Source organism: Pipra filicauda, unplaced genomic scaffold (assembly GCF_003945595.2).
Source record: "Pipra filicauda isolate LSUMZ 115617 unplaced genomic scaffold, ASM394559v2 scaffold34_size3990699_pilon, whole genome shotgun sequence".
In the NCBI taxonomy this organism is placed as follows: Eukaryota; Metazoa; Chordata; class Aves; order Passeriformes; family Pipridae; genus Pipra; species Pipra filicauda.
The window spans coordinates 3,802,038-3,823,687 of record NW_024104476.1 but is presented as its reverse complement, the minus strand read 5'-3'; the positions used below and the strand labels follow the sequence as shown (position 1 = coordinate 3,823,687).

General features: G+C 38.1%; 1 protein-coding gene across 2 annotated transcripts in view; it reads right to left on the bottom strand.

Annotated features, from left to right (window-relative positions):
* The window catches only part of DMGDH (dimethylglycine dehydrogenase), a 42,401-nt gene that overhangs the window by 20,014 nt on the left and 737 nt on the right, over positions 1 to 21,650 (bottom strand). The window contains exons 1-9 of one of the 2 annotated variants that reach the window (XM_027709938.2): positions 21,515 to 21,631; positions 19,339 to 19,504; positions 14,678 to 14,776; positions 13,211 to 13,375; positions 12,561 to 12,765; positions 5,831 to 6,079; positions 4,548 to 4,746; positions 392 to 561; positions 74 to 227 (exon numbers count right to left, since the gene is read on the bottom strand). In XM_027709938.2, coding sequence (XP_027565739.1) covers positions 74 to 227; positions 392 to 561; positions 4,548 to 4,746; positions 5,831 to 6,079; positions 12,561 to 12,765; positions 13,211 to 13,375; positions 14,678 to 14,776; positions 19,339 to 19,504; positions 21,515 to 21,615 — 1,508 coding nt within the window. In that variant the 5' untranslated portion in view covers positions 21,616 to 21,631. Of the gene's footprint in view, positions 1 to 73; positions 228 to 391; positions 562 to 4,547; positions 4,747 to 5,830; positions 6,080 to 12,560; positions 12,766 to 13,210; positions 13,376 to 14,677; positions 14,777 to 19,338; positions 19,505 to 21,514; positions 21,632 to 21,650 lie in introns of those variants that run through there. The other variant, XM_039384398.1, reaches the window with a different exon arrangement.

The window sequence follows — 21,650 nt, the reverse complement described above, 5'->3', positions numbered from 1 at the left end:
TAAATTTAACTAGACTGACTTTTGCTATCATGACAATTTCTCCGGGAAGGAAAAAAAATAATCTTTCATTTACTTGTATCCAGTCTCATCTCCAGGTTTGTAGAACCAATGAGGTTGCTCCCATCCTGCATGAAAGCCCATTGAACATCTTGACTTTAGCAAATGATATAGCCCACTGATTCTCTCTGTTGGTCTCCCAGCAAATCTTTCTTCTTTAGGGTAACCAACTAGAGGGGAAAAGAAAAAAACAAACAAAAAAACCCTCAAAAGCCATGGCATGCTAAGATCATCAGCAGCACAGAAAACATGTATATAAACAGAGAAATCTAGAGGCAGGCTTTGTTGGAATCCATCTTCAGGACATAAATGTATTTAATAAATACCTTCTTACCAATGTTATTAAAACCGTAAGATTCTCTTGCTTTAGCTGCTGTGTATTCTGTGGTGGTCCACTTTCCGTAGCGGTTCGGATCTAATTCTATCAGGTCAAATGGAGGTTCCCCCTCAAGGATCCAGTCACTGAGGTACTTTCCTATGCCACCAGCATGTATAATGCCATACCTTGAAAACAGGAAAAAGTCCTGCCGTGCCAAGTCTTTCATGTTTTGTTTCTTAAAATCAGTACGAAAATATACTACTAACACATACTGCAAACACACACTCTAAAGTAATTTACATTTTTCACTTTTTTCATTTGTTCTGTTTTGTCTTGTTTTCCGAGATTACATACTTATATTAACAGATATTTCTACTGCTCCATTGTCAGCAGCAGAATGTCCTCACAAATGTACAGCGGCTTCAGTGTGTGAGATTACAGCAAAAGCTCTTTCTTTAAAATTCATAATTCAATCATCTTTTCCAGGGAATTAACACTCTTAAACAATTAATACTAAAGAAAGTTTTCAAACTTCTGATGTCCATTAAATACACTTCCTAGTCATAGAATACCTCTTCTGTTTCAATCAGGTTTGATTAAACCAGACTCAGATTTGAAATCCATACTGAGACATTCTAGCAGCTCCAATGAGTATTTACATTCCAATGACAAGAGCAACAGCAGCAAAAGTCAGAAGATGACACTGCAGAGATTGCTTTAAGGAATTTGAAATTCCAACAGTACTTTTTAAATTGCTCCACAGAAAATCAGAGAATGTAGAGGAACTGGGGACAAAAACAGAAGACTTGTTTGCAACGGTGCCAGAGATTGAGAAACACATTTTCTCACCTGATCTACCTTCTCTGTTCTTAACCACAACTACAAAGAGAACTGGTTCCAGAAAGCTTATGCTAATAAAATAAACATGTAGAAATTTCTGCTAACAATCTGTAGCAAAAGCCTGTCCAGTTTCTACATTAGTATGTGACGAATCAGACTGTAGACAAAATATCTTGTCAGAAACCTACATTAAAGGAACCACTCTAGACAGCAAAGGTAGATGTTTAAAATTTATAAAGTGACAGATTTTAGGTTTCTGTATTTAAACATTTTGTACATAATTCTAACTATCGGAATGCTTGATATCTTGACATCCATAGGGAAAAACGTGTGAAACTTTCTCCTGCAAGGTTACAGAAAACTGGGGACACAAACTTTGTTGTGCTGCAATATGTGCATGTTGCTTCTCAGTCTGTGTATGATCAAACAGTACCTCTGATTTGACACTGAAACGTTTAATGACAAATAATCATTAATACCGAATGATTTAAAACTTTTTGGAATACCTCTGTTGAATTAGTTTGCCATGTCTGAAAAAAATTGTCAAAATATCTTTCTGCCTAGGCAAGATGTGAAAATAAATTCCTAGTTAGTTGTGAAATGTTCCCATAAGCACAACTGAAAAATCCTTGGAAAAAAAGTAAGTCTGTTCAAAACCAAGTTTAGATTAACACGCAGCAATTAAATCACAGACACTGATGCAGAATAGAGAAGCTAAAATAAACTTCAGTTGCTGCTCATCAACTTTACATTCTGAAGTCTATCCCCTCCATTAAAATAGGTAAGGATCTTATAAAAAAAACCAAACTAAGAAATCATTTCATTCTAATGCATATGCATAAGAAGTGTGAATCCATAATATCAATAACATTACTTTGAAATAGTGGGTCTTAATAAATAAAAGAGAAATAACAAACTGAGTACATGAGGTAATTCTGCTAAACACATCCTGTTAGGAAGTTCAGCAAAAATCTTCAGACTCAGCACAAGCTTCTGTAACCACAGCTGATGCAGTAAGGATGACTGCTTGTAAACTGCCACTTTGCAAGTGTTTCTGGTGTTAATACAATTAAACAACTCTTAATTATTCATGGGTATAAGCTTTATGAGCATGGCTATGATGCCTTTGAGTACAGCTCTAGTCTTAGCCAGTTTAAGCCTCCCTGCAACCATTCACTGCAGCCAAAAGCAGAGGGGAACAACAGCAAAGAGACCACTGCACGATTGTGAGTGCTGACAGACCAAATACAATGAAGGCTTTTAGCTTCAGCTGAAGACTGCTGAGCTGATGGCAGGGTAACCTCAGGAGCAAGATAGCGCAGGGGAGACTGCCCTGCTACTACAGGTACAGCCCTGCACCTGGGCTGGGTGGTCTCTGCACTCTACAGAGCTTTGCAGCGCTGACTCTGCGCAACCCATTGATTTTGGTTTGATTTTAGATTACACAGGATGCCCAAATCCCTTGTTACCTCAGATAATAGGGAGCTGATTGTATTAATACATCCACTGCAATTGTTCTGCACAAAAATGAAATGTGTTGTTCAGGGGTAGGACGTTACAAGTAGCTGTGAAGAGTGGTACAGTGTAGTAATCTCAGTCTTCATATGATTTAGAGCAAATTTCCTTAATGAACACAGACTGTCCTTCTCTGGTTTTTCCTCTCTCCCGACAGATTATTTCCCCATTGTTCCTGTCACATTCTTGTGTCTTACTTATGAGTTCCTTGCTTCTCACCCGTTTCCAACTCATTCCATTCCTTTTCCTAGGAAATCTGAGTCTGCACACCATGGTCCCCTTTATAATGGCTTTGTCCCAGGTTATGGAATGGCTACACTGCTTTGAATTAAATTTTTCTGATTAAAATCCTAGCCTAATCTTGTAAACATTTTCAAAGTTGTAAGTAAATAAAAATGGGAAGCATTGAGCAACCTTAATAATAAATAGTGCTACACAATCTGCTAACTATACTTAACTTCTTTGCATGTTAAAATGCCTAGCAAGCTGCTAATTTTAGATAATAAAAATCCCCTAATCTAACAGCACTAAGTCCTCTGTCACAATGTCCCTGCTAGTTAACTGTGAGATAAGGATTTGCTAATGCACACAAAAAGTTACAACACTGATAGAAACACTGCAGTGACCCAGAAGCACAGAACAGAGAGTCAAAAGTCCCTGAAAAGCAGACAAAGCAATCCAGTGATAGCCACGTAATTGTGAGCTGTGTACTAAACATTTAGAGATTAATCAAACTCCTGAAATAAGTTGTTTAAAGAAATTTAACCATGTAACACTAGTCTTCAGTTTTTCATATAAAGAACTTTGATTCTGCTTCCATTAACACCAATGAATTAAAACACGCTCCAAAGTCTGGCCACAGAGTAATGAACTTAAATAGTCTTTTTGGTGAACAAGGTCTAGGCAAACCGCTTTTGTAACTGTAAGTTCTGCAAATGTTACTGAAAGATAACATTATTTTTTTTTAAATCCAAGCAGCAAAGGTGAATACCTTTCACAATGAATCATTGCAAAATTACCAAGCCTTTTTATTTTGAGGACCTCAGAAAGCATGTTAGTGATACTGCCTTATCTTATGATCTGAGGGTTTGTTTGCTTTGGAATGAAAGAAAACTGGAAAAAGCTGAGCTGGATTTTGAACAGCAAATTAGGCAATTCGAAAAACAATGTAAACAGAATGTATTCAATAACAGGCACCTGGAATTGTAATCGGTTCATTCTATCCATCTTGACTCAATGGTCAGACTAAGATAATTAAAGAGATGTCAGTGAGTGTTTTACCACTGACTCCAGTGCAGCCGTAATAAATAAGATGTAAATCACATTCAAGGAAAATGTCATAATGAGTGAGAGAATGACACCAGTAAACCACTTGTTTCTATTTTTGCACTGTCCTCTTCGTTTGCTTTCTTCCAATACCCAGCAATGTAATTTTTCAGTTCAACTTTCACAGTCAGAAACATGACTGGGTTTGTATTCCTTCAGCAGCCAGTCACACGGTATGCTGGTCTTCTGGTTAGTATACCTTCAGTTTTTTACCCAAAAATTAATACTTCACATTAAAAGCATCACAGATATTTGCCTCCAGATTAAAAGGAGGAAACAAATTTAAAAAATAGTTTGAGTTATGAAGAAGAAGTAAGAGAGAAGGATGAGCTTACACTATAGAGATTGTGGTAATTAAGACTATTTCAAATTACATTTTACGCAAAATATGTGCAAAACAATGGCCAAATCCATAAAAATGTACAAAGGTTGAGTTGACCGCCATTTTTACAATAGGACAGACAAACAAAAGTTGTTACAAAGAACTTACCCGAAACCAATAGCTACCCAGTAATTTCTGACACCCTGATGTGGTCCCACCATAGGAAGAATGTCTGGAGAATAGGTGATAGGACCTGCAATTGTGTTTACGATGTCTGCTTTTCTCAAAACGGGGACCATTTCCATAGCAGCCTCAATATGCTCCATTATTCTGTCTAAATCAGACTCGAAAAGTTCTTTTCCAAAACCTGCACAAATATTTGACTCTTATTATATACTTACTTACACTAAAAACACATACATTTTAAATACAGCTATGCAATCTCTCTATATGAGAGTTACATGGAATTAAGCAGTGTGTATGTTCAAGCCTTTGCCACCCTACACAAGAAACAGTGTGCAAAAAACCCTAGTTACCTACAACATCGAGTTTATTTGTCACTGCAGTTATAGTATCCTTTATACATATTTGTTTAACCCTAAGGTCATGCAAATTCAACAGTTTAATAGAAAGGAAGTGAAGGAACACAGAAACTTTCTTCTACATTATTAACACGCAATTATTTTTCTCAATATACCAATAATTTGAGAGGGGAAGAAACATGCTTCCTGTATATACTTATCATTTCCATTAAATCATGTGAATTATTTCACTCCTCAGTCAGGGCTCTAAGCAACACTGATTGCTCTTTCTTAGGAAACATGCATTTTTTTAAAACAGCAATACTATTGACTTAGTATAACTTTTTGTCTGGAAGTGAAGGAAAAGCTGGAGTCTAGATATAACACAGCAATTTATAATTTTTTTTTTAGTAAGCAGCTGTATGACATTGGATATTTTTGTATTCTATACAAACGTACAGCTCTCTTGCACTTATGTCCAAGCACAGCATTTTGTCTAAGACATGTCTTTGCTGTTTCTATTTGACAGTTACATTGTCCTGCAGGAACAGCAGAAATCCAGAGCTCCCGTCAGTATGCTGAAGAGAACTGTAACTAAGAAAAATCCCTATTCATTCAAAAAAGGCTACATAATGCAGATTTGGTGACTGCATCTAATCACAAAGCACAGCCACCTCTTCAGAAAGTAGGCTAAGATTATGTTGTAGATGTGTATGTTGTGCCTATTTCAAGCAGGCTTTTCTTATGTCACATTTGTATTTCTCTTATTTCATTATTAGAGTTACAATTATTCTTTGAAAAAAGTTTCTGAATTACAATCATGCATTGCAAATATTTTGTATTTTCCATCACCATAACAGCCTGGGATTTATACACATTGAAATGTGTGCTAGTGCTCATCATGTTTAAAGTTTTAATGTTCTTAGTTACCTGGTGGGACTCCATTTGTTACCCATGAATCCTGCAGCTTCATTTTCTCCTCGCTTTCATATGGACCAAATAAAAGACCATCTCTTTCTTGCCTTAGATAATATGATCCTTCTAAGTCACGAATCACAGGCAATTCTGTTTTTAGGGCTTTCACTTCAGGGATAGTTGATGTCACAACATACTGATGATGAACAGGTATGAGAGGGTGTGGTAGGTCAATCATCTTGCCTATATCACGTGCCCAGAAGCCTAGAGAAGAAAAAAAAAAAAAAACAAAACCAACATTCAAACACTAATTTAAGTGAATAGACAGTAAAATATTTGCAGGAAACACTGTGCTTTTATATGTGACATTTTTTTCCCCATACTTCTAATATTCACATTATTTTTCATATTATCCAGCATATTTTCCCTCCATAATTCCATGTCCTTTTTCCTAATTATACTATATATTATTATAGTATACACATACTAAAAAAATATATAATTGGTAAATTATAAATCAGGTTTAAATTAACAGTTGCACAAACCTCTTGGTTTATTTCAGTAAAGTAGGTCTCCAGTATACTCCTAGCAAAGTCAGAGACACTTAAAAAACAGAATACATTAGCTTACGCCACAGGTGTTAACCTAGCCTCTTACAATCAACCAAAGGAGTTTGTATGCTTTCCCAAGACAGCAGTCAAGTCCTAACACCCCAAAAGAGCAAGGAAGTACTTTCAGACAGCCAACCTCAAGAACTGGAGTTTCTTTCCTCTTTCACATGCATCACGTGACTCATGTTAATTATGTCTCTCACACAGCAATCAATTCATTATAATGTTCACATCAGAAGTTCTGATACAGATTGTGACCAGAAAATGCAAGCAACAATTTCCCTGCTTCTGAAACTGGCTCAAGATCCTTCACATATACCATGAGGCGTAAGTTAAAGAAGACTTAATTCTTCTCTGTTAAGGTTAAGCTGGTAAGACACATTCACTTAGAGAGATAGTTGTGGCAAAGTCAAGGAGTGGAAAACACTTAATTGCCAAACTTATTAATTTTGGCTCTGCATCATGGCTTACATCTGCTGTGAGGCTGGAACATAACAGTATTGGGAATTGGACAAGCACATTTGACTGGAATGGCGGCTGCTCTAAGAAGCTTTGAATATCCCTCAGCCCCATTCTCCTGACTCTTTAGATCAGGGAGCAGAGGTCTCAGGAGTGGGAATGAAGGGGGAAAATTGGATGAAATAGGAGCTTCAGGGGAATCTGGGAGTGAGCGCTGGGAAGGGCAAAATGAAAGAGGAAAGAAAGGTAGCAGGGCCTTCCAAATAAAAGGTTATGTGCCATATGGCACCCAGAAAATGAAGGTAGGTCAGCCTAGTTCTTGTGCAACCAGCTGACTCCAAACTGTTTATGACAAACTATCTCTAGCAAGATTTGCTACCTAACACAGCTACCCCTTCTCCTGGGACATACACTTCACGTTGCCCAGCTTAATACGCAACTTTTCTTCCTTTTTGCTGATTACTTGTCTTAACTAAACATTCCTACCTCTCTCTTCAATTCCAAGACTTCCATTCCACACCCCCCAAGATCTGGTCAAAGTTTCTCAGGGCCCTGAGGGCAGCAAAAGGCATAAATGATCCTGAACAGCCTCACCTGGGACTTCTATCCCCACTCCTGCCTATGGACACAGGTCAGTTGTGTCATTCCAGGTCAGCTCAGGTCCTTCAGAACCTGTCTGAGCTGGTTTGATTGTAGGTGTGTGCAGCTCTGTCACAACCATGCCTGTGCCTGGCCATGGAACACATTGATCCAGACCCTGATCCGTGGACTACTTCTCAGCTTGACCTCAGCTCAGTCTCATCTCCACAGTCCTGCCTGTTGATTACTGGGCACTATTCGACCCTGGTTTCTGTCACCAGGCCTGTTCCTGACCTGTGGTCACATTCTTGGCTTGGCCTCTGCCTGGCTTCATCACCATGGATCTGACTGTGCTTCATCTCCACAAGCTTGTCAGGAGATCTGTGGGCTGAACCTAGCTGTGAGTCCTGGGCCTTCCCTGCTCCCTTCCCTGTGCCCTATCAGACAGAGCACTTGCTGGCTCAGCCAGCCTTACTACCACGCTTGGCTCCCTGTTCCATCAGGAGCAGCCGGCTCACGCCGCTTGCTGACATTAACTTTGGAATACATCCTTTCACCTCTGGCTGGCATGGCTCAAAGCCAGGGCAATTAGGAAAGTTGAATTGGGCTATGCTGGCCTTGTGCCACTCCCCCATGCCAGAAGGGCCAGCCTCAGGGTCTAACACCCGTGGTTTTTACAAATGCAACATCTCCAACAAAAACGTTTTCTGTGGTGACTCAATAATTGCTGATAGCCACCTGAAGCAAGGGAGCAGGAAATTCAGCATCACCATCAAGAGATCCATTCAGTTAAAAGCCCCTGTCCAATCAATACTGTCCAGTCAATACTAGAAAACAGCACCTGTTGCTCTGCCATTATCATATGTAAGGCTTTTGCTTCTTACTTGGAGAAGACTCTCTGCCAGAACGCTTGTTAGGTCAGTTATATTGGCTCAGGGATGATCCTGCCCTAGTTGTATACAGTGAATGATCCAAAATATCCTTTAAGACTACTGAAACATGACTTATGTTCCCTAGTACAGAAAAATGATGAAAAAATTCTAATAAAACTGCATTTCTAGTACATCTGTAAGGGTTTACTTCATTACACATGACACACACAGATGTGGATTTAAGTGGAGGCTAAAAATCTTTAGGGAATGTCTTTTGATTTGGGCATTTTCCTATCACCTAAAAATAAAACTATTTTAAGGTAATGTCAGCTAATGATCCACAGAGAACAAAAGGTGAAGTAGCAGAAAATTAGGTCTTTGAAACCTAACTTTGTTTCTTTCAGAAAAATAGAAATTTTCTTAGCCATGAAGTTTTGCAGAATATCACTACAAACACAGCTGATTTTAAAATGCTTTTGAGTAAGAGGTTTGCTTAAAATAAAATCTTCAGTATTGTCTTCTAAAAAAAGTCACTTATGGTAAGTGTGTATTTAATTGCTTAGAAAAACAAGTGACATTTACTAATTGAAAAATATTACACTTTCTTTAAGGTTTTTGAACCATATGCAAATGTATTACAAAACGGAAAATGGAAAAAGGAAGAACATATTCTCTGAAACAGAATTCTAATTGGAAGCAGATATCAAGTCCTATTACATATAGTAGAGATAAATGAAGGTATACATTATGTCTCTAGGACATTCATGAAGATTAAATTGTAAAGACTGCAAACACCTGATGCTGAAATATTTAGTAGTTATATTCCTTAGCATATCTGCTGAAGTATGTAATCTGACTATCTCTTGTTTTTGAAAATCTCCCACCGCTCCTTCTATAGAAATGATTGTATATAGTGTGTACATGTCTGAAAATATGCTTATATACACACCCCCACACTGTATATATAAACTAAATTCACTATTTTTGCAGAGTTTAATCAAACATTACATTATAAATAGGTTGCAAATCACTTCGGCAGGCTCAGTACCAGTTAGTTCATGTCAGGGATTATTTATTAGGCATCTACTTTCCTTCAAAATGGGAATCTCACATAAGGAACAGCTTAAGATTGGTTGAAACTAGTTTGTTCCAGTTCCTCAGCAGATGTCAGTTGTGGGGTGAGGCGGGGGAAGAGAGAATGTAAAGAGCCTTCTTATGTTTTTTTTTTTTTGCAATATGAGCCTAAAATATGAGCTCTGAATTATACCAGTCATGATCTGTAGTGGAATGAGGCAAGGCCGAGAAAAAGAATGAGTGTTATCTGAGAAAACATTTATAAGAGATATGTGTTATACAGGATTGATTTTACATCATTAGCCAGAATGTTAAGCAATATGTGCTTCAAATATTCATTTTGGTTGAACAGTTAACTACACAGGAGAAATAAGTAAATATATTGTTGATTTAATAAATTATTAAATAAAAAAAATACTTATGAACAGTTCAGAAGGGTGCATTCTAATTTTTGCAAATGAACTTTGAAAAGCATTTACCAAAAAACTCCACCTAAAGTCAACTTGCTACATAAGCCAAAGAAAGATAACTACACTATGAAATTGTAAGAAAATGACCACATCTGTGATATTTCATCCATACGATGCAGAGCCAACAGTTAGGAATAATGAGTGCCTAGAAGTCTGTAGCCTAAATAAGTCTGACTGCCAAAAAAGCTGCCTTTCCATTTCATTATCTTGGATCACTCCCAGACCAATATATCCACACTGTGTAACAAATGACACACAGATCCTATTTGTAACAGAGCTTGTGATTTTGTAACTGAATGCTGTCCCACAATTCATGCCTGAAAGCCATGAACTGACAGTCCAAAGGCAATCAAATATTGACACCTCTCATTTCCAAGTGTCTGACTCTGCAATCTACGTAAAATTCTTTTAATTTGCTTTCCCTGTTTGTGTGGTAGTTTGCTTTCCAAAAAGCATATTAGATTCCAGTAGTCCTCTTTTTCTCCCAAACATGGCACTCATGAGCAAGCTTAGAGCCTCAAGGTGAACTTTTTCAGATCCTTGCTATTTAAGCTAGGCATATAGCAATAGCAGGTGACCACCTATGTATGAAAGGCATATGATGAGAAAGTGCACCTTTCAATGGGTTTTCCAGTTAGTCTTTACTGAAAGCCTGGAATGATCTAACACAGGGCTGATGAATGATCTACAGCCCAGACACTGAGAGAAAGGTCACCCAGTAAAGCTGCGAGTTCAGCCATTTTATCCCACTCTCTCCAAACTTCTCTCTATCCCAGTCTTCTCTCTTCACCATCCCTGCTTGGCTCATACCTGCTCTTCTTTTCTGCTGTCGCAAACTCCATTCTTCTTACTCCAGTCCTTACATACTTCTTCAGCTATTTTGCTGCTGTGTGCAAGTCAGTCTCCCCCATTTGTCAAATTTTGTCCCAAGCTGCCTTCTCTGCCTTCCAATCTACTCCCATCTACCTCTCCCTTGCTACTCCACTAGTCTTTTTTGCTTAGCTCAGGCAGCCTCAGTTTTCCACTCAGTTTCACACACAACCATTCCTTGAGGATCCTTCCCAATCATTTGTCTGAAAACCTCCTAGATCCTGTTTCTGTACTGAAACATATCAGGTACCTTCCCACTCACTCTCTCCCTGGTGTCATCCCCACTGTCGCCATCCCCTCTTGGTTTGAGTTTCCTTATTCATTAAGTCTTTCAGCACGTAACTGTTCCACTTGCTGCCAGTGCTCCCAGACACCTCCAGGAATCTTTCCCAAGCATTTTGGTCTCCCAGTCTATTCCCCTTCCAGTCCAATTCACTCATAATTCCAATTGTCAACCATGGTTATTCTACCCACCAACAAGAAGAGTCTCTGTCTCACTTCTTCATTTTATCTTCTTTGCACTAGAAATAGATGCTTTTTGTTGTTGTTGTTCCACTGCACATATACAGAAAGGAATTATAAAGACAGATTCTTGCTCTTGGTACACTTGTCCCATCCGAGTAAGACAGTCCACTTGAGACATCACAGCTTCCTACTGACACCCGATTGTTCACTGCGATGGGATGTATGAAAGACTAATGCCCCAAAAATGCAGGTATAATTCAGTTTGAGACAGACAGAGTCAGCAAAAATTTAATCTATATGTTAATATTCAACATGTTTTCAAACAATAGAAACCAGAATGTCTTCTACTAGGAAGCAGAAGGTATGCTTCATACAGGATGTGCCAGTAGTTTCACCAATAATATATTTTTCTTTACTTGTATAAGGCAGCATAAAAATAAGTGAAATTTAGATTGAATACAGGTTTTTAGACCTATTAACTTGCTTAGGAAAACAAACACAAATCCAAAGGACTCTTGCCCAAAAGCTCTTTGAAGCAGAAACATCAGTCTGGCTTCTTTAAACATCAGTTTGGCTGCTTTAAAGAAGAATAAAAATTGCATATGTAAATACAAGCTCCTTTGAGTCAGGCAATTTTTATGATATGCAAAAAAATGCATTGTTAAGTACATGTTTAAATACTACTGAAAGGACAACAAAAAATCTTTTGTCTCAAGGATATGTGGATAGAGTTAAACCTTAGAGAAAGATAATAGTGAAATAAGCAGGGTCAAATCGTCAGTCTCTTTGAAAAAACAGTGAAGACATTTCTACTTCATTTGTACATTCTATCTCCCATTAGATCTTAGCAAAAATATTGCATAGACCAGATAGTAGTTCGAGCACCCAGAGGGTGGTTGGGCACTGGAACACGCTCCCCAGGGCAGTGGTCAGCACCAAGCCTGACAGAGTCAAGGTTTAGACAACACTCTCAGATACATGGTGTGACTCTTGGTGTGTCCTGTGCAGGGCCAGGAGTTGGACTTGATGATCATTGTGGGTCCCTTCCAACTCAGGATATTCTATGATTCTAGACAGTAGCCTCTTTTCTACACAACTTATAAACCAGTAAAGGTCTCTTTTGCAACTATATATTTTTAATGCCTATTCAAGGGCAATTAATGTAAGAGCTAAATTTTCATCACGGTGTAAAGTAATACATGCAAAGTACATTCTACCACAAACCAAGTGAACATTCGAAAACATATACTGCTTATACGTGTAATCCATGCAATTCAATACAGGTGCTTGGTGTCAGCTAGTTTGTAAATTTGAAGAGTACACAAATGCTTATATTAAATCTTACCTGCAGTATTCACAATTCTCTTTGCTCGAATTATTCCAAGTGGAGTTTCAACTTCCCATGTCCCATCTGATCGGGAGTTAAGATCAGTCACTTGGATGGGATAATTTAACTGGGCACCATATTTTCTGGCTCCTGCAGCCAAAGCCATAGTGAGAGAATACGGATCGATATGACCATCTCCAGGGTTATACAGGCCAGCTAAAACCTAAGTGGAGGTAAAATTCCCCAAATGAAATAAATTAAAAATTATCAAAATTAGCTAATTTAAAAAAAAAACACTTCCTTTCTTGAATATAGTAAACCTTAAGAAGTCAAATGAAAACAAATTTTCAAAATGTGATAATATTGGCCTACATAGAACTATCCAACTTAACAATTGTCTAAAGGAGTAAAATTGCTCAGATTTCCCGTGCAATCAAAGGTTGCAATGCTTTAATGTTATAATATTATATACATAGTGATTAATAGTATGCACACTGGACTAAAATGCACATGAGTCTGATTTTAGGCTATAATACATCTTTTTTTCATTGAAAACCAAGAATTTCTTGTACAATTTGTATAAAGAAAGTAGACCATACATATTTATATCTGATAGACCAATATTTAATTGCAATGGAAATTATATTTCATAAAACCAGCTTCTTTACCTTATCCATGTTCAATAAGGGAAATAGCTCTTGTACTTTCTCAGGCGTGATTAGGTACTGCTCCGTTGGGTGCCAACCAGCACGAGTCATTTGGTATTTGAATTCATCCACCCTAGTAGGGGTTGAAGCAATTCTGATACTGCCAGGCTGATGAAATCCCACAGACTAAACCAAAGAGAAATAGTGAATTACTGAAAGAACCTTTACTGATTGCCATATATGCATGTTTCTATGCTATGGGAAGTCTAACAGGAATTTTGTCACTAACATCACCGAAAGAAAATTCAAGTAAGTTAGGGGCTCCTGAAGGAACAGGGCTTAGATATAAACTCCTAGAGAAAATAATTTTTCAAGAAGTTATCAAATTAATTTCCTAGGTTAATGCATACTATCTTCAAAAAAAAAAGTTGCAAGAAGCATTTATTGAATGTCATGATACTTTTACTTTTATTAAGATTTGATTAATACTTGATGTATGCACTTGCACAGTTTCAAAAATAGAATGGGGTATGTCTCAAAAATAAATATATATAACAGCTTATATTAAAGTCTATCATCCACATAATTTCCTATTGAAATGCTGCAGAATATATTTAACTAACTAAGCACCTTTATTGACACGATGAATAACCACTCGCCTTTTCTGTCTTCTTAATAAAGTAAACATCCTTACAGAGCTAGACACTGACCGCTTACCTTCTGGTACACACTATTTTTTTCACTTTTTCTATGTTACCTCACAGGACAATAACAGGGCTGAATTAAGTTTTTTACTGAAATTCACAATGATAATCTGCTGTGGTATCTTATCTAGTTGAGTAGTAGAAAGAAGAAAAAAGCATTTTATGACAAATAGAAAAAATACATGTCATATTAAATACGACAAATGTAAAAAAACCTCTACAAAATTTGTAACTAGTACAGTGAGGATTGTGCAATTTCTGCTGCAGTCCGAAGCAAGCATGAGTTTAGTAAATGAAATCTATATGGCTGAGTGATGCCAGATAAAAAGGATGACACCTGTGTTTCTCTGCATATCCATTCCTTAAATCACTACATAAAAACACATCTCTGAAAGGAATGGGAAGAATTGCAGCAATTTTCTCAAGTACAGACAGCATCGTATCATATGAATTTTTAAGTGGACACGTTTAAAACAGGAATGTATCATAATCAATCCATTCATTCCAGATCTCTGACGCTATTTGAGCTCCTCTATCAAGCTAAAGTTGCAGACTCTCAATCTGTTGAGCTCATGAGATGTTTTATGAACACCATTTTCTCAAACTGTAGAGGGATCTGGGAAACCATCTAAAATACATAGAGACTAAGCATGCAGAAGAGTTTGTTTCATTAAAAAGGGACACAATCCCACTCCACACCCTTATCAACTACAAACTTTTTTGTAAGACTATTACTGCAGCTAGTATTACTCTGAATTAATACTTTAAAGGTTAAGGTGATTACCTGCCCAGTCTCTTCTTCCAGTTTCTCATAGAGCTTGATGCTGTAAGCATGGATTTTCTTCAGGTTTATTCCAGGGTGAAAATAAGTAGTTAAGCCAGCCTCAAATAAGAAATAGGAAAAATAACACCATAAATTAGAAAGGTAATGTTTTCTTTCCTTCCTTCCAACTGTCAAGATACCATAAAGAAACACATGGATACAGCCAATTGCTACGAAAATAAAAATAAAATCCTTTCCCTACTTAAGGCATTTTTGTTTTCTGCACAGGTGTCTTTCCATCTGTCCTTTCTCATCAAATGTGTCAACCTATGATAGTTTTGCAGCTGTTCTCTCCTGTGGTTTCCTTTCTTCCTTAAGTTATTCAGCTGACTGCTTCCTATCTTTTGGAAGGTACACACAAACTTCATTTCTGACAACTAAGTCAAATTATTAACTCTAAATGTCCTGTAGTAAGGCCTTTTCTCTCTGTAAATGGAGATGGGAGAGAAACCAAACCTTCAGGAAGACCATATCTTCATATGAATTCTTACATTCCTGGAGCGTGAACAGCAGGGCAGTGGAAGACGATATTCTTCTATTCTCCACAGTTGTCTTATGTGGCAGCTAAAGAGCAACTGCTGCATTCCAGAAGTAGTTTAAAGAATTATTGTATACATTCTGTACATCACTTTACTAGGTCTGACTTCAGAAAGCTGTCAAGCTCTTTTGAGTTTATGTAAAGGTAAAACCAAGAAGTTACTACAGCCTCTTTTATATTTAAGGAAACTATTCACCTGCCTACAATGGAGATGGCTGCATCAACCTAATGACATTCATAACTGCAGTCATTTAGCACTTAAAAAAGCAGAATACAGTGTTACTGAAGTTAAGCGTATGTCCTGAATTTGTCAACTCATTAACACCCTTCTTCAAGTGAGACAGCATAAATGTAAAATTAACTTAGGTTTCCAAGATAACTACACTGATTTAAATATTTTATATACATAGTGCATTTTTTGCTAACTAAAACAGAGTTTATTCAAACATTAAGGTTGCTTCCATTAAGGGAGCTAGACGCTGGAGTCCATCTTCGACTTCAGGGATCCTTTGAGAAAAATGATAGTAGTCAAAAGTAAAAAGTAACACATATAGTATAGTTTTGATACTTTCCTTCTAAGTTGCCCAGTTTGCATAAACATTAAATACTCTTGATTTTAACTTGTCAACTCTGTTCAGTGCTATGTATTTTGAGGCTTTAACTTTTAAAGCTAGTGGAATATCTGTAACCATATGAATAACAAAAGCAAGATTTAGTGATCTTTAAAGATATAATAATGCTAAGAAGTTATTAAATGTTACAATTCTCTATAATTAAAATATCATATATTAGATCACACAACCTCATTTTTTTAAACAATAGCCTCTTCTGTCCTATCTTTCTTGGTGCAGTTTCACATTTAAGACAGGATCTTTTTCTTCTGAAAGTTAGTTTTGAATTGTTCTTAGCAAATAGCTTACACCCAGATACCATTTCCATCAAAAAACATAGCTCATACTCACTGACATGACAGGTACTCATTATCTTCAGAGAAGGAGGGTCATTACTGTCTGGCATTACTGATTGTATGTCTTGATGCTATCCACAGGCTTGAAAGCTTTTCTTTCCTTTATTTGCAAGAATTTTATCTTTCTGATATCTTAGTTTATATATGATATCATAGTGTACCACATCACTGAAATGCCAAAATAATCCAGTGGAAAAGAGTGTAAAATAAATAATTTGCCAGTATTAATTTTTCAGTTGTGTCTGTATTTTACTCATAAATTTGACTCTAAGTATGTTTGGTATTGTTCACTACCTCAACAGTCTGCATTTATAAAGTGATCACACAAACATGTAGGAGTGAGATAAATCTATTAATGGTCCCACTAAGGACAAAGAAGGTGGGCTGGATTCTTAAAGTCCCTGGGCTAAAGTAATAGTTTGGAAAAAATACTGCTTGCAATCATTAGCATCACACTGGACACAGGTGAAGATTAGGTATTTGACTAATTGTGGTTTTTATCTCATTTGATACATGTGCTTTTATATGGTTGTGACCACATTTATTTTAATTACCTTAGACTAAATCCCAGGGCTCTTTTACTGTAGAATTTGTAATTTAAATTGTTCGTTTCTTAAAAACTACGTTCTAAGGGCCTTTTTTTTTCTGTGTATACAGAGTGAGGAAATAAATTAGGCATCAAAATGTTTAAATTTCTTTAGCTGTGTAAAGTAGCCTAGGAGTAACTAATTTACTTCTACCTGCAAAGTTTATCATCTCATAATTACTTTTACTGTCATCTTTTATTTATGTAAACATTTTCTGATCTTCTTTTATTTTTCCAAATGTAGTAATGCATTTTCCAGATATAAGGAAATTCCATTTTCATGGTCACTATTAGTGTAGTTTTTTTTAACTAAATAAGCCACAAATCACTTGCAAGTTAGCTATAAAATCATATATATTCATAAGCATTTAATTGCATGAATTAAATAAATACTTCACTCTCTGACGCTTTCAAGTGAAGGAAAGAATTTTAAATGCATTTGATGCCTTTCGCCTCTGATAATGAATGTTTCTGATTTCAGGAGCGCAGCTGGGAGACAACTATAACCTGGCTGCACTGTATAAAAATTAAGATCATAAAATCATAAAATAATGATAATGAAACAAACAGATTGAATGGGACCTCGGGAGATCTCTCTCCAACTTCATATTCAAAGCAGGGTCAGCTAAAGGATCAGATCACATTGCTCAAGATTTTCTTCAGCCTGTCCTTTGAAAATCTCCAAAGATGGAGGCTGCACCACTTTCCTGGCTAAGCATAGAACTTTGCCTTTGTCCTTGTTAAATTCCATAAAGCTCCTGTCCTTTCATCCTTCCAGCCTGTCTAGTTCCCTCAGCATTGCAGCTATGCCCTATGCATTGCCTGATCATCCCAGTTTGGTGTAAACTGCAAACTTGATGAGCACGTACTTTGTCACCTATTCCAGATTATTGAAAAACATATTAAACAGGATGGGTGCCTGGTCAGACTCCTGTGACACTCTACTTATTTCCAGGTTTTGGGTAGCATATGACCCATTAACCACTACCCTCTGAGCCTAGCCATCCAAATAGTCTTTTAATTTTCTAGTTGTCCAGCCATATAGACCATAGCATCTTCAGCTGAATACATGAATATTATGGGAAATGGTGTCTAAAGTACTGCTAAAATCTAGATAAGTGACATCAACTAATCTCCCCTTGTCTAAGAATTCAGTCATTTCATAATAGAAGGTAATTAGGTTTCATCAGACGTGATTTATTCTTGGCAAATCCTGACTCTTCCCTGTCAAATTTTTTCTCCTTTATGAGCCCAGATCTGAGACTTGTTTGATGATTTTCCCAATAACCAAATTATGGTTAGCTGGCCTTTAGCTACTCTGCTCAGCCCTTCGGCATTTTAAAGGGATGCATACATATGCCTTTCTCCAAATGTCTGGCACCTCCACAATCTCAACAGTCTTTCAAAGTTGATACATCTGCAGATTTGCAATGCCATGAGCAGTCAGTGCCTCACTCCTGTACTTAAGTCGAAGTACTCTTTGAGTGTTTCATAGTTATGGTTCAATACACAAGATGCATGATCTGACACTAAGCATGGTGTTGCTGTTTGTTGAACTATGGTATAGCTGCCTAAAGGCATAAAGTTATTGAATTTTGTTTCTCCTAACTACAAACAATGTGTTTTCTTTTGCTTTGTTTGTTGAAAAGCACGTAAAATGAAATATACTACTTATATATTGCAGACAGTGACTTTTTAAAATTTCATTTTTTACTGTTGTCCTTTAATAAGACCTCAAACACACAAATTTTCTGCAACAAGATGAAGCATTCTAGACTTCAGACTTCCTCCCCCGGGAGAAGTACAAGAATAAAATACAATACATCTGATACATCCTCCTTAATTTGTTCCTGAAAGGCACTCAGATAAAGTATGCATAAATGTTCTATAGTACTAACAGAGTAGTTCTAGAGACATTAAACTGTTGGGTTTTCTCCTCTTTTGTATTGAATCACAGAATATTCCGAGTAGGAAAGAACAAACAAGGATCAAGTCGAACTCTGAAGTAAATAGCCCATACCGGGATTAAATCTGCAACCTTGGCATTATTAGCACCGTGCTCTAACCAACTGGGTTAATCTCAGGGTCTACACACAGGGATAACAACCTCCCAATTTCAGATAAGAATAACTGGAAATTAATGGAAAAAGCATCTATTATTGTATTATTGTGGCAAGCTTTATTTCATTTTGTTACATTACCTGCTCCAGACATTAATGTAGAAAATATGGAATTACATACATGTATGTTGTGCACCAGTATGTCCACATGATTAGCATTACTATAGGAGGTGTCCCCACTCTAATATTATTACATGTATGTCTTTTTAGTTCTTTTCCTTAAAATGTAGACAAACCTTCAGGCTTAAAAAACCCCCACAGTGTACAGTTGTTATATTTGCTCCCCCAAGACTTTATATAATTTCAGCAGTGGCAGGAAAGAAAGCCAGGAAATAAAAAGGTAATGAAACTTCCACACCATTATATACACAAACTGCTGTTAATTTGAGAGATTAACAAAATATTTCTTACTGCATGCCAGGTAGATCCTGCAGTGAGCTCAGATTTTTCTAGCAGAACAACATCCTTCAAGCCAGCTTTAGCCAAGTGATAGGCTAGACTCACACCAACACAACCACCTCCAATGATCACTGTGTCTGCTCTGTCTTTCCCCAAGGAAGGAGATGAGGTTTTTTTCCTGGAAAAAAAGAAAAATTACAAAAAGGCAATTTTCCATCTCTTTTGTTTACTGTTTCAATGATAATAAAACTTGGTGTCTGCTTGGCAATTTACACACCTAACTTAAACCCCAACGTGTTCACCTGTATCTTCTTTTAAAGTAAATGCTCTTGGAGGGTCATATATGTAAATAATAGTAATACAAAAAAAAACAAAGCAAGCTTGCTTCCACTTGCAACTTTAAAACTTGTGTTATTACCCAATATAACTTTATATGTAGATTCTATTTTTCAATAACAAACTGGCCCCCCAAATGACAGTGTCAAAACCTGACTTTTCGAAAGCGCTATAGTATGTGCAACACAAAGTCTTTAAAAAATGTCTCCTTAATAAGGCTCCTTAATAAATTTCTAAAGCCAGTGTCAGTAGACTATGACAGTGTATGTGTTCATGAACAATGAAACTTGGTTTTCATTTTGTATGTATGGCCAGTCTTCGCGAACGAAGATTTGGGAAAGGTCATTACCCTTCGAACCTGCGCAATGGATTTTTTAGGTGAGACACAGTGTGCGCTGAACTGAGCCCACCCTTTAATCCTGAGGTTCATCTGCGGGGGCCGAGCGAGCTTGGACAGTGGCAGCGAGGTCCTCAGGACGTAGGTTTGTTTAGAGTGACCTTCTCTTAGATGGATGGCCTTACAGGGCTGACGAGCTCCATCTGCCCAGGGGATTTTCCCTTGACCGGGAACCGAACCCAGGCCGCGGCGGTGAGAGCGCCTGGTGGACCCCTGGTTGGGGACCCCTGGTGGTCTAGTGGTTTTTATTTTATATTCTGTCTATTTTGACATGTTCTTGTTTTTCTGAAGACAAAACATTATAGAAACAGGTTTTTGTCAATTGCTCACACCTGTTACCCCACCATACTGTATTTTCACAACTACTTTAGGCCAGCATAAACCAGAACTGCTACCATAGGCAGTCCCATTCTTCTCTAAGTCATCTGATCCTCCTCTCTACTACCTCATCCACAGACAGCCAAGCAGCAAGCTACATGTGGAAATTTATAATGATTTTTAAAAAAGTATTTCTTTTGGTGTGAGACAAGGTAGGACATATTAGTACAGTAGCAGTACACACTACGTAAACCACAGTATCTCTCCCTTCAGGACAGTTAATCAATACTCAATTTTATCTCTCCTTGTACACTTGCGACTTCTCTGGCAACAGACTTTCTAATGTATAACTAGTCTTCCAGTCAGAAAACAAAGCTACTAGTTTTATGTATTATGAACAGAGATCTTATTACATTTTAACTGCAATTGCAGGAGGAATGTGCACCATGCTTACTCTCTAGGTAGTAACGAATAAATGGGAGGACAGACCACCACAGGTTTGTATATTTGGTGCACCACACACTTGCACGTGTTCTTTTTTGCGATTACATATTAATTTTTGCAAGTTAACAGTAAGCTGTTTAACAGCCAAATGTGAGACACTTACACCACTCCTCTACTGAATTTTGAGGCACGTGTTAATCAAGGTCAACCATAGAGGCTTTTCTCATGCTTCTTTTATGCTGTGGATTTGAGATTTTCTCACCTGACTTTCAGTTTTTTTCAAACCTTTGCCCAGGAGCCCGGCAAAGACCCGGGGTGCACCTTCCCGGTGAAGTACACCTGCACCCAGATGTTTGATCGTGCCAGTTAAAACCGGTCAGTACTTGCTCATCGGTATGGCCCAGAGGACACCAGGAGGGATCTTTTACACCAGGTCAGCAACGCACCCCGGATGGTTCTGGCTTTGCCGCAGCAATGCGAGGCGCTGGGAGATGCACTCCCTGCCCTCAGGTGATCCGTCCGGCCGCTGGTAGAGCATCGCAGGCCGGCGGCAGGAGCCCGCCCCTCTCACCGCCTTCCCTGCGCATCCCCGACAGCAGCATCACCGGGAGCCGCGGCTTCGGGCGGCGCGGAACCACGCGCGGACTGTGCGACCGCGCCCGGCCCCTCCGCCCGCCCCCCGCCCGCACTCACCACCCCTGGGTGCCGAGGGGCCTCAGGGCCGCCGCGCCGAGGGGGCTGGGCCGGCGCGGGGGCTGCAGCCGTCGCAGGGCTCCCCGCAGCACCGCGCTCATCCCGCACACAACCAGTGACGGGGAGCGCTGGCCCC